Below are 13,083 nucleotides of genomic sequence, written 5' to 3'. Positions count from 1 at the left end.
ATGACACCACGATCATCATCATCATCACCACGGCACCATGATCACCACCGCGAACACCACGGCGGGTGACGTTTACGTCGTGCGTGTAAATCGCGCGCCGGGTCACCGCCGTCAAAGCCTCTCCTCGCTCTCCGTGCCCCAGCCTCGGCCGACTGCGTCCGTGACGGCGAGTTAAAGTCTTCAGCACGTGGGGCCTCTCACGACCGGGGTCACCCAGCACGCTGGCGGCGCTGTACCGGCAACGAATTGGCCACGCCCTGTTTACGGGACTACCAAAACTTACCCGTTGGCTCTCTCGGGTGGTGGCGGGTTGAACGACACACTGATGGATTTGCTCTCCAACACACAAGCGGTGTGCTGCTGCACATGTGTAGTGACAGAGAATCGGCCACGTAGCAGCATAGCGGTGGCTGCTGGCAGGGAAGGGGATCTGCAGCTCGCAGCAGCCCTGACTTGACAGCAGGTCACGTGATAGACCAGAGAGGGATGTAGGGGAAAGGTCACGGAAGGGGGGGGGGGCGTGTTGAGAACCCGCTGGAAGGTTCCAGCGGGTTCTGGGGGGCGTGGCCGGGGGCGGAGCCGGAGCCACGCCCCCCAGTATAAGAGGGGCCCCCGGGCGGGGACCTCGGGGCTGTCGTTTGGAGCGGGATCCCCGTCGTCGCCGCCGTCGCTGCTGAAGATCGTCGCCAGCTGACATTGCGCTGCTAGACGCTAGTTGGCCGTCAGTGTCAGACGGCTAGCGTTGTGTTTGTAGGCGAGCGACTTACGCAGAGTTCGTATTCCTGGGACTTTCGGTAAGGTCACGTGGGTAGGTTCAAAGAGCCAAGAAAATGAATTCCTGCAGTCACGCAAGCTTTAAGTCGAGATTTTACTACGCAGAGTTGTGTCTAGACGAGAGGGAGAAGAGTGTGTGCCAGCGTACGGTGTGTATTGTGCAACGGGGTGCTCGGTTGAATAAAAGAACTGCCTACGAGAATTCACGTCTCCAAGTCAGTCACTACACTAGTAGCGAATTTAACCACGTTCTGTTCACGGGACACCAAACCTGCCTAAGTTGGCTGTGTCGGGTGGTGGCGGGTTTAAAGACACACATTCACGTGATCTAGCTTTAAAACAACCTCGATGATCATGGGTGGCAATTCGGTTCGTTAAAGCGATTCTGCACGCTGGCGGGGCCGCGTTCTCTCGCTCGCCCGGGGTCTGAGTGAACCTAGCCTGGCGCGTGCGCCGCGTTGCGTTGCGTGCGATTACCGGACGTTTTGCTCCCTTGGTTAGGCTGAACTTTAGCTGTTGAGACACGCAGAGACAAAGATCCCCCACACGCTGTTAACAGGCTGCGGGGGCAAGTGCTGTTAGCGAGTAGCAGCACCTATGAAGGCCGGCACGGCACACACACACACACACCGGCCCACACACATTGTCACACACACACACGCCGCACCACACTATACAAAGACCTCCCGTGTAGCCTGTAACAGACTGTAGGGGCAAGTGCTGTTAGCGAGTAGCAGCACCTATGAAGGCCGGAACGGCACACGAGGGGGTGGGTGGCCAGCACCACGCCCAGCCACCTTCGTCTCCCCAGTGGCAATGTTTACACACCGCTACACCAGGTACTCATTTGAGGCTGAGTCCACCTAGGGGAGGGCCCAAGGCCGGTTCAGATAATCGTCACCGGTGTTGGCCGTGAGCGGGAATCGAACTCGGGTCGCAAGGTTTGTAGCGCTAACCGCTACACTACCGCTCCCTACACACACACACCACACACACCACACACCACACATACCACACCACGCACGCCACACCACGCACACCACACCACGCACACCACACCATGCACACCACACCACACACACCACACCACACACACCACACACACCACACCACGCACGCCACACCATGCACACCACACCACACACACCACACACACCACACCACACACACACCACACACCACACCACGCACGCCACACCATGCACACCACACGCATCACACCACACCACATACACCACGCACACCACACCACGCAGAACACACCAGGCGGTCGCCATGGTTACCTGGCTGATCCTTGGGGAGTGTTTTGGGGGGGGGCTTGTTGTTGGGTTCGAGCCCGAAGAGGTCGTCATCAGAGAAGTCTGGGGGGCAGGGGTGGTGAGGGGGTGGTGAGGGGGTGGTGAGTAGGTGGTGAGGTGGTGGTGAGTAGGTGGTGAGGTGGTGGTGAGTAGGTGGTGAGTAGGTGGTGAGTAGGTGGTGAGGTGGTGAGGGGTTGGTGAGGTGGTGGTGAGGGGGTGGTGAGGGGGTGGTGAGGGGGTGGTGAGTAAGTGGTGAGGTGGTGGTAAGTGGTGAGTAGGTGGTGAGGTGGTGGTGGTGAGTAGGTGGTGAGGTAGTGGTGAGTAGGTGGTGAGGTGGTGGTGAGTAGGGGGTGAGGTGGTGGTGAGGTGGTGGTGAAGTGGTGGTGATGAGTAAGTGGTGAGGTGGTGGTGAGGTGGTGGTGAGGTGGTGATGAGGTGGTGATGAGTAGGTGGTGAGGTGGTGAGTAGGTGGTGAGGTGGTGGTGAGTAAGTGGTGAATAGGTGGTGAGGTGGTGGTGAGTAGGTGGTGAGGTGGTGGTGAGGTGGTGGTGAGTAGGTGGTGATTAAGTGGTGAGGTGGTGGTGAGGGGGTGGTGAGGTGGTGGTGAGTAGGTGGTGAGGTGGTGGTGAGGTGGTGGTGGTGAGGTGGTGGTGGTGGTGAGTAGGTGGTGAGGTGGTGGTGAGGGGGTGGTGAGGGGGTGGTGAGTAAGTGGTGAGGTGGTGGTGAGTAAGTGGTGAGGTGGTGGTAAGTGGTGAGTAGGTGGTGAGGTGGTGGTGGTGAGTAGGTGGTGAAGTAGTGGTGAGTAGGTGGTGAGGTGGTGGTGAGTAGGGGGTGGTGAGGGGGTGGTGAGGTGGTGGTGATGAGTAAGTGGTGAGGTGGTGGTGAGGTGGTGGTGAGGTGATGGTGAGTAGGTGGTGAGGTGGTGAGTAGGTGGTGAGGTGGTGGTGAGGTGGTGGTGAGGTGGTGGTGAGGTGGTGGTGGTGGTGAGTAGGTGGTGAGGTGGTGGTGAGGTGGTGGTGAGGTGGTGGTGAGGTGGTGGTGGTGGTGAGTAGGTGGTGGTGAGGTGGTGGTGAGGTGGTGGTGGTGAGTAGGTGGTGAGGTGGTGGTGAGTAGGTGGTGAGGTGGTGGTGAGTAGGTGGTGAGGTGGTGGTGAGTAGGTGGTGAGGTGGTGGTGAGTAGGTGGTGGTGGTGAGGTGGTGGTGAGTAGGTGGTGAGTAGGGGGTGAGGTGGTGGTGAGGTGGTGGTGAGGTGGTGGTGAGTAAGTGGTGAGGTGGTGGTAAGTGGTGAGTAGGTGGTGAGGTGGTGGTGGTGAGTAGGTGGTGAGGTAGTGGTGAGTAGGTGGTGAGGTGGTGGTGAGTAGGGGGTGAGGTGGTGGTGAGGTGGTGGTGAGTAGGTGGTGATTAAGTGGTGAGTAGGTGGTGAGGTGGTGGTGAGGGGGTGGTGAGGTGGTGGTGGTGGTGAGTAGGTGGTGGTGAGGTGGTGGTGAGGTGGTGGTGGTGAGTAGGTGGTGAGGTGGTGGTGAGTAGGTGGTGAGGTGGTGGTGAGTAAGTGGTGAGGTGGTGGTAAGTGGTGAGTAGGTGGTGAGGTGGTGGTGAGTAGGTGGTGAGGTGGTGGTGAGTAGGTGGTGAGGTGGTGGTGAGTAGGTGGTGGTGGTGAGGTGGTGGTGAGTAGGTGGTGAGTAGGGGGTGAGGTGGTGGTGAGGTGGTGGTGAGGTGGTGGTGGTGAGTAAGTGGTGAGTGTGGTGGTGAGGTGGTGGTGAGGTGATAGTGAGTAGGTGGTGAGGTGGCGATGAGGTGGTGATGAGTAGGTGGTGAGGTGGTGGTGAGTAAGTGGTGAGGTGGTGGTAAGTGGTGAGTAGGTGGTGAGGTGGTGGTGAGTAGGTGGTGAGGTGGTGGTGAGTAGGTGGTGAGGTGGTGGTGAGTAGGTGGTGGTGGTGGTGGTGAGGTGGTGGTGAGTAGGTGGTGAGTAGGGGGTGAGGTGGTGGTGAGGTGGTGGTGAGGTGGTGGTGGTGAGTAAGTGGTGAGTGTGGTGGTGAGGTGGTGGTGAGGTGATAGTGAGTAGGTGGTGAGGTGGCGATGAGGTGGTGATGAGTAGGTGGTGAGGTGGTGGTGAGGTAGTGGTGAGTAGGTGGTGCGGTGGTGGTAAGTGGTGAGTAGGTGGTGAGTAGGTGGTGAGGTGGTGGTGAGGTGGTGGTGATTAAGTGGTGAGTAGGTGGTGAGGTGGTGGTGAGGGGGTGGTGAGGTGGTGGTGAGGTGGTGGTGAGTAGGTGGTGAGGTGGTGGTGAGGTGGTGGTGAGGTGGTGGTGGTGAGTAGGTGGTGGTGAGGTGGTGGTGAGGTGGTGGTGGTGAGTAGGTGGTGAGGTGGTGGTGGTGAGGTGGTGGTGAGGTGGTGGTGGTGAGTAGGTGATGAGGTGGTGGTGAGTAGGTGGTGAGTAGGTGGTGAGTAGGTGGTGAGTAGGGGGTGAGGTGGTGGTGAGGTGGTGGTGAGGTGGTGGTGAGTAAGTGGTGAGGTGGTGGTAAGTGGTGAGTAGGTGGTGAGGTGGTGGTGGTGAGTAGGTGGTGAGGTAGTGGTGAGTAGGTGGTGAGGTGGTGGTGAGTAGGGGGTGAGGTGGTGGTGAGGTGGTGGTGAGTAGGTGGTGATTAAGTGGTGAGTAGGTGGTGAGGTGGTGGTGAGGGGGTGGTGAGGTGGTGGTGGTGGTGAGTAGGTGGTGGTGAGGTGGTGGTGAGGTAGTGGTGGTGAGTAGGTGGTGAGGTGGTGGTGAGTAGGTGGTGAGGTGGTGGTGAGTAAGTGGTGAGGTGGTGGTAAGTGGTGAGTAGGTGGTGAGGTGGTGGTGAGTAGGTGGTGAGGTGGTGGTGAGTAGGTGGTGAGGTGGTGGTGAGTAGGTGGTGGTGGTGAGGTGGTGGTGAGTAGGTGGTGAGTAGGGGGTGAGGTGGTGGTGAGGTGGTGGTGAGGTGGTGGTGGTGAGTAAGTGGTGAGTGTGGTGGTGAGGTGGTGGTGAGGTGATAGTGAGTAGGTGGTGAGGTGGCGATGAGGTGGTGATGAGTAGGTGGTGAGGTGGTGGTGAGGTAGTGGTGAGTAGGTGGTGCGGTGGTGGTAAGTGGTGAGTAGGTGGTGAGTAGGTGGTGAGGTGGTGGTGAGGTGGTGGTGATTAAGTGGTGAGTAGGTGGTGAGGTGGTGGTGAGGGGGTGGTGAGGTGGTGGTGAGGTGGTGGTGAGTAGGTGGTGAGGTGGTGGTGAGGTGGTGGTGAGGTGGTGGTGGTGAGTAGGTGGTGGTGAGGTGGTGGTGAGGTGGTGGTGGTGAGTAGGTGGTGAGGTGGTGGTGGTGAGTAGGTGGTGAGGTGGTGGTGAGTAGGTGGTGAGGTGGTGGTGAGTAAGTGGTGAGGTGGTGGTAAGTGGTGAGTAGGTGGTGAGGTGGTGGTGAGTAGGTGGTGAGTAGGTGGTGAGGTGGTGGTGAGTAGGTGGTGGTGGTGAGGTGGTGGTGAGTAGGTGGTGAGTAGGTGGTGAGGTGGTGGTGAGTAGGTGGTGAGGTGGTGGTGAGGTGGTGGTGAGGGGGTGGTGAGGGGGTGGTGAGTAAGTGGTGAGGTGGTGGTAAGTGGTGAGTAGGTGGTGAGGTGGTGGTGGTGAGTAGGTGGTGAGGTAGTGGTGAGTAGGTGGTGAGGTGGTGGTGAGTAGGGGGTGAGGTGGTGGTGAGGTGGTGGTGAAGTGGTGGTGATGAGTAAGTGGTGAGGTGGTGGTGAGGTGGTGGTGAGGTGGTGATGAGGTGGTGATGAGTAGGTGGTGAGGTGGTGAGTAGGTGGTGAGGTGGTGGTGAGTAAGTGGTGAATAGGTGGTGAGGTGGTGGTGAGTAGGTGGTGAGGTGGTGGTGAGGTGGTGGTGAGTAGGTGGTGATTAAGTGGTGAGGTGGTGGTGAGGGGGTGGTGAGGTGGTGGTGAGTAGGTGGTGAGGTGGTGGTGAGGTGGTGGTGAGTAGGTGGTGATTAAGTGGTGAGGTGGTGGTGAGGGGGTGGTGAGGTGGTGGTGAGTAGGTGGTGAGGTGGTGGTGAGGTGGTGGTGGTGAGGTGGTGGTGGTGGTGAGTAGGTGGTGAGGTGGTGGTGAGGGGGTGGTGAGGGGGTGGTGAGTAAGTGGTGAGGTGGTGGTGAGTAAGTGGTGAGGTGGTGGTAAGTGGTGAGTAGGTGGTGAGGTGGTGGTGGTGAGTAGGTGGTGAGGTAGTGGTGAGTAGGTGGTGATGAGGTGGTGAGTAGGGGGTGATGTGGTGGTGAGTAAGTGGTGAATAGGTGGTGAGGTGGTGGTGAGTAAGTGGTGAGGTGGTGGTGAGGTGGTGGTGAGTAGGTGGTGATTAAGTGGTGAGTAGGTGGTGAGGTGGTGGTGAGTAGGTGGTGAGGTGGTGGTGAGGTGGTGGTGAGTAAGTGGTGAGGTGGTGGTAAGTGGTGAGTAGGTGGTGAGGTGGTGGTGGTGAGTAGGTGGTGAGGTAGTGGTGAGTAGGTGGTGAGGTGGTGGTGAGTAGGGGGTGAGGTGGTGGTGAGGTGGTGGTGAGTAGGTGGTGATTAAGTGGTGAGTAGGTGGTGAGGTGGTGGTGAGGGGGTGGTGAGGTGGTGGTGAGTAGGTGGTGAGGTGGTGGTGAGGTGGTGGTGAGGTGGTGGTGGTGAGTAGGTGGTGGTGAGGTGGTGGTGAGGTGGTGGTGGTGAGTAGGTGGTGAGGTGGTGGTGAGTAGGTGGTGAGGTGGTGGTGAGTAAGTGGTGAGGTGGTGGTAAGTGGTGAGTAGGTGGTGAGGTGGTGGTGAGTAGGTGGTGAGGTGGTGATGAGTAGGTGGTGAGGTGGTGGTGAGGTAGTGGTGAGTAGGTGGTGCGGTGGTGGTAAGTGGTGAGTAGGTGGTGAGTAGGTGGTGAGGTGGTGGTGAGGTGGCGGTGAGTAGGTGGTGAGGTGGTGGTGAGTAGGGGGTGAGGTGGTGGTGAGTAGGTGGTGAGTAGGTGGTGAGGTAGTGGTGAGTAAGTGGTGAGGTAGTGGTGAGGTGGTGGTGAGTAAGTGGTGAGGTGGTGGTGAGGTGGTGGTGAGTAAGTGGTGAGTAAGTGGTGAGTAGGTAGTGAGGTGGTGGTGAGTAGGTGGTGAGGTGTTGGTGAGGTAGTGGTGAGTAGGTGGTGAAGTGGTGGTGAGTAAGTGGTGAGGTGGTGGTGAGATGGTGGTGAGTAGGTGGTGAGGTGGTGGTGAGTAGGTGGTAAGGTGGTGGTGAGGTGGTGGTGAGTAGGTGGTGAGTAGGTGGTGAGGTGGTGGTGAGGTGGTGGTGAGTAGGTGGTGAGTAGGTGGTGAGGTGGTGGTGAGGTGGTGGTGAGGTGGTGGTGAGTAGGTGGTGAGGTGGTCGTGAGTAAGTGGTGAATAGGTGGTGAGGTGGTGATGAGGTGGTGGTGAGTAGGTGGTGAGTAGGTGGTGAGTAGGTGGTGAGTATGTGGTGAGGTGGTGGTGAGTTGGTGGTGAGTAGGTTGTGAGGTGGTGGTGAGGTGGTGTTGAGTAGGTGGTGAGGTGGTGGTGAGGTGGTGGTGGGTAGGTGGTGAAGTGGTGGTGAGGTGGTGGTGAGTAGGTGGTGAGGTGGTGAGGTGGTGGTGAGTAGGTGGTGAGGTGGTGGTGAGTAGGTGGTGAGGTGGTGGTGAGTAAGTGGTGAGTAGGTAGTGAGGTGGTGGTGAGTAGGTGGTGAGTAGGTGGTGAATTGGTGGTGAGTAGGTGGTGGTGAGTAGGTGGTGAGTAGGTGGTGAGTTGGTGAGTAGGTGGTGGTGAGTAGGTGGTGAGTAAGTGGTGAGTAGGTGGTGGTGAGTAGGTGGTGAGGTGGTGGTGAGATGGTGGTGAGGTGGTGGTGAGTAGGTGGTCATTAAGTGGTGAGGTGGTGGTGAGGTGGTGGTGAGTAAGTGGTGAGTAAGTGGTGAGTAGGTGGTGAGGTGGTGGTGAGTAAGTGGTGAGGTGGTGGTGAGGAGGGGGTGAGTAAGTGGTGAGGTGGTGGAGAGGTGGTGGTGAGTAGGTGGTGAGTAAGTGGTGAGGTGGTGGAGAGTAAGTGGTGAGGTGGTTGTGAGTAAGTGGTGAGTAAGTGGTGAGTAAGTGGTGAGGTAGTGGTGAGTAGGTGGTGAGTAGGTGGTGAGGTAGTGGTGAGTAAGTGGTGAGGTGGTGGTGAGTTTAAGTCTAATCACCGGCGCCTCGTCCCTTTGGTGGCTTTGGTGTAGCTGTGAAGTAAAAAAAACACCACCATCATTGCACCTCCACTAACAACATCACCACCACCATCACAGCACCATCACAGCACCATCACAGCACCATCACTAACATCACCACCACTAACATCACCACCACTAACATCACCACCACTACCACCACTAACATCACCACCACCATCACACCACCATCACACCACCATCACAGCACTATCACAGCACCATCACACCACCACTAACATCACCACCACCATCACACCACCACCACCACTAACATCACCACCATCACACCACCACCACCACTAACATCACCACCACTAACAACATCACTACCACCATCACTAACATCACCACCACTAACAACATCACCACCACTAACAACATCACCACCACTAACATAACCACCACTACCAACATCACCACCACTAACAACATCACCACCATCACTAACATCACCACCATCACTAACATCACCACCACTAACAACATCACCATCACCACCACTAACACCACCACCACTAACAACAACATCACCATCACCACCACCACCACTAACATCACCACCACTAACAACAACATCACCACCACCACCACTAACACCACCATTAACAACAACATCACCATCACCACCACCACTAACATCACCACCACTAACAACAACATCACCATCACCACCATCACCACTAACATCACCCCCACTAACAACAACATCACCATCACCACCACCACTAACATCACCACCACTAACAACAACATCACCATCACCACCATCACCACTAACATCACCCCCACTAACAACAACATCACCATCACCACCACCACTAACATCACCACCACTAACAACAACATCACCATCACCACCACCACTAACATCACCACCACTAACAACATCACCATCACCACCACCATCACCACTAACATCACCACCGACTTCACACCCCTCCTGGACCCCGCCCCCCCCCCCCCAGGCCCCCCAGGCTCTGTGAAAATGAACTTCTCACGAAGCACGCAGACAAAGCTCCCCCGTGTAGCCCACGCACACTGCTGGGGCAAGTGCTGTTAGTAGCGAGCAGGCAGCAGCACGAGGGGGGGGGGGGGTGGACATCACCACGACCGCCTTTGTCTCCCTAGCACTGACGCTCACACACCGCACCAGGTACTCATTTAAGGCTGAGTCGACCTAGGCGAGGCCCGGGACCGGTTCGGATAAATCGTTACTGGTGTTGGCCGTGAGCGGGAATCGAACACGGGTGGCCGCAGCTAACCACGACACTACCACTCCCCACATACACACACAGACACACACACAGACACACACACACAGACACACACAGATACACACAGACACACACACACAGACACAGACACACACAGACACATACAGACATACACACAGACACACACAACAACAACAACCGCCATTCACCACTAAGTGGCGGTGACGTCACCATGACGCTTGTGCCAGGCTATGTGCACCCTGAGGCCACGTGAAGTGTCGAACGCCCGCTGGCAGGAGGTCACGGGGCAGACCCAGGTGCCACGGGTCGACTGACTGAGATGACTGGCTGATGCACCACCTGTGCCCCCTACTGTGCCAACCTGCTGTGCTTCAGCCACCCGGCGCTCCGCTCGTTGTTGTGAGCGTCGCTCCTCCGCCCTCCGTTGTTGTAGTAGGGCGGCTACCTCCAACTGCTCAGTAGCGTCCTTCACGAGCCTCCTCCACAGAGGCCGATCTTGACACCGCTGGTACCAGTCATCGGCAAGTTAACTCAGCTCCACGTCCTCCTGTACCACATCACTCCATCTCTTCTCTAGCCCGTGCCGCGCCCGTTTAGCCCCCTCAATCCGGCCGAACAAGAGCTGTTTCGGCATGCGGTGGCTGGGCATGCGGGCTACATGACCAAGCCATCGCAGCCTTGCCCGCCAGAGGAGCTCACCCATGGGACCTTGCCCAGATCTTTCAAGGAATTGTGAGCTCCTGACACAATCCAGTCTGGTTAAACCCATGATGGATCGTAGGCAGGCCAGCCTAAATGTTTCTAACCGGCGAAAATGATCCATTAGGGGGGTCCACATTTCGCAAGCGTAGAGAAGGGAGGGAATGACCGTGGCCGAGAAGACCTGAAGCTTAGTGCGGAGCGACAGACCAGGTAGCTTCCACACAGCGTTACGCAACCGATGAAAAGATATTGCCGCTCGACTGATTCGGAGTGAGACCTCTGCTGTTAAACTGGAGCCGGTCATAAGCACACTGCCCAGGTATGGGAAACTCTCCACTCTTTCCACAACTGCCCCATCACCGATTTGGAGTTGTGGGGGTGGAGTGTCCGATGGTACAAAATACCCAGGCAGGTGCTTAGTTTTGGTGGGGCTGATGGTAAGGCCCCACCTCTTAGTGGCATGCTCCAGTCTCAGCAGCAGCGTCTCCAACTCCTCCTCTGAATGAACAGCTATTACCAAATCATCAGCATACATAACGTGGTTGAGCAATAGGGATCCATCCCTTGACCGCACCCGGGCATCGATCAGCCTCCTATTATATCTGTACCATATGGAGATTCCCCCGGTACAGCTATTGAAGGCTTCACGAACTACGTGGTCAAAATAGATGTTAAATAATGTGGGAGCCAGAGGACATCCCTGTCGCACCACAAGGTGTACAGGGAATGGCTCTGACTCCCGACCACGTAGTTTTACCCGGGCCCGCTCATCCTCATGAAGGTCCTTAATGATCGTGAGCAGAGGGTCAGGTACTCCAAAAGCACGAAGAACAACCCAGAGCCCAGGCGTACTGATGGTATCATAGGCCTTGACCAGGTCAATAAAGCAGAGATGTAGGTCTTGTTGGAATTCCCTACACCTCTGCTGTAGCAGACGGACAGAAAATATGGCATCTGTGCAGGACCGCCCTTTCCTGAAACCGCATTGGGGCTCCGCAAGCCTCTCCTCAGCGTGCCTGGCAAGGCGATGTTGAATAATCCTTTCCAGGACCTTTCCCGGCACACTGAGGAGTGAGATGCCCCTGTAGTTGTTACAGTCTGTGCGGTCCCCATTCTTAAAAAGGGGGACCACCAGGGCATCCTTCCAATCCTGCGGAACCCGTCCAGTGGTCCAGACTGTTGTTATGATGTCATATAGGGCAGTCTGTGCACAAACGCCACCCTCCCTCAGCACTTCGCTAGGGAGATCATCTCTGCCCGCTGCCTTTCCTGGTCTCAGACTCCGGATCGCCTTCAGTACTTCCTCAACAGATGGCACCTCAGCCAGCCACTCACAGGCGGTGACTTCTTCCAATATTTGAGGCACCGCAACCTCAGCAGGGTCATCCTCACTTTGTGCCACGATGTTTTCCTGGCTGAGGGGTCGGAGATTGGATCACCGTTTTTTTCCCCTAATGATGGTAATAGGTGTGGCGCTGCAGGTTACTTTTTTGATGGAGTTAAATAGAGATTTGTGATCACGGGCCACTGAGGCAGACTCCATCTCCTCAGCAACCTGCGACCACCACCCATCCTTGCAGCGCCTCACAGCTCTCCGAACCTCCGAGCGAAGGCTGCGGTAAGCCTCCTCATTCTCTGACGTGGGACTCTGTAGCCGATGACAGTGGACCTGTCGCTTTTTCTCAACCATCCTGAACACCTCCTCTGTCAGCCAGGGTCTCTGGGGAGGTCTGGACCGCGTACCCAAAGCAGCCATTGAAGCTGCATGAGTCACAGTCCTAAACCTCGCTCATTTACCCTCGATATCAGGAGGAGTCGGGGACGATGCCAATCCCAGCCGCAAGCGATGATGAAATTCTCGCTTGCAACTTTCATCAGATAACTGAGACCAGGCCACTTTAGGTTGGAATTGGGTCCTGGGTGTACACAGACACACGCACACACAGACACACAGACACACAAAAACAACAACCGCCATTCACCACTACGTGGCGGTGACGTCACCACGACGCTTGTGCCAGGCTATGTGCACCCTGAGGCCAGACACACACACACACAGACACACACACAAACACAGATACACACAGACACACACACAGACACACACACAGACAGACACACACAGACACAGACACACACACACAGACACACGCAAAAACACACACAGACACACACAGATACACACAGACACAGACACACACAGATACACACAGACACAGACACACACAGATACACACAGACACAGACAGACACACGCACAGATACACACACAGAGACACACAGCCAGACACACACAGCCAGACACACACACAGACAGACACACACACACAGACACACAGCCAGACACACACACAGACAGACACACACACACAGACACACACACAGAGACACACACAGAGACACACACACAGACACACACACAGACACACACACATCCCCGTACAATGCAAGCCTGTACACAGCCCAGACAGCCCACACCCACTAGAAATAAAGACAAATCTCCCCCGTGTAGCCCACACAGAATTGTCGGGCCAAGTGCTGTTAGTAGCGAGTAAGCAGCAGCGCCTATGAAGGCTACCGGCACTGTGGCACACCACGCCCGGCCGCCTTTGTCTCTCCCCCAGTGGCGATGTTTACTGCACATCGCACCAGGTTACTCATTTTTTAAGGCTGAGTCGGCCTAAGGGAGGCCCAGGACCGGTTCAGGTAATCGCCGCTAGTGGTGGTGTTGGTGGTATTGGTGGTGGTGGTGTTGGTGGCGGTGATGGTGGTGTTGGTGGTGGTGGCCGTAAGCGGGAATCGAACTGGGAATTCTGTCCCGGTGTTCGTAGCGTGGCATAGCGTTAACCGCTGCACCACCGCTCCCCAACACTCAAGATGA

General features: G+C 56.6%; 1 protein-coding gene across 4 annotated transcripts in view; it reads right to left on the bottom strand.

Moving 5' to 3' along the window:
• Positions 1 to 13,083, bottom strand: part of LOC116955712 (uncharacterized) — a 37,374-nt gene that overhangs the window by 13,884 nt on the left and 10,407 nt on the right. For all 4 annotated transcript variants that reach the window (XM_076053458.1, XM_076053459.1, XM_076053460.1 and 1 more), the window contains exons 4-6: positions 8,242 to 8,274; positions 2,058 to 2,135; positions 1,252 to 1,287 (exon numbers count right to left, since the gene is read on the bottom strand). In XM_076053458.1, coding sequence (XP_075909573.1) covers positions 1,252 to 1,287; positions 2,058 to 2,135; positions 8,242 to 8,274 — 147 coding nt within the window. The remainder of the gene's footprint in view (positions 1 to 1,251; positions 1,288 to 2,057; positions 2,136 to 8,241; positions 8,275 to 13,083) is intronic.

The sequence above is a fragment of the Petromyzon marinus genome, chromosome 61 (genome assembly GCF_048934315.1).
Source record: "Petromyzon marinus isolate PM22_M1 ecotype Great Lakes invasive population chromosome 61, UKy_Petmar_22M1.pri1.0, whole genome shotgun sequence".
In the NCBI taxonomy this organism is placed as follows: domain Eukaryota; kingdom Metazoa; phylum Chordata; class Hyperoartia; order Petromyzontiformes; family Petromyzontidae; genus Petromyzon; species Petromyzon marinus.
Note: the sequence above shows the minus strand (reverse complement) of the source record. Positions and strands in the feature narration are given on the sequence as shown.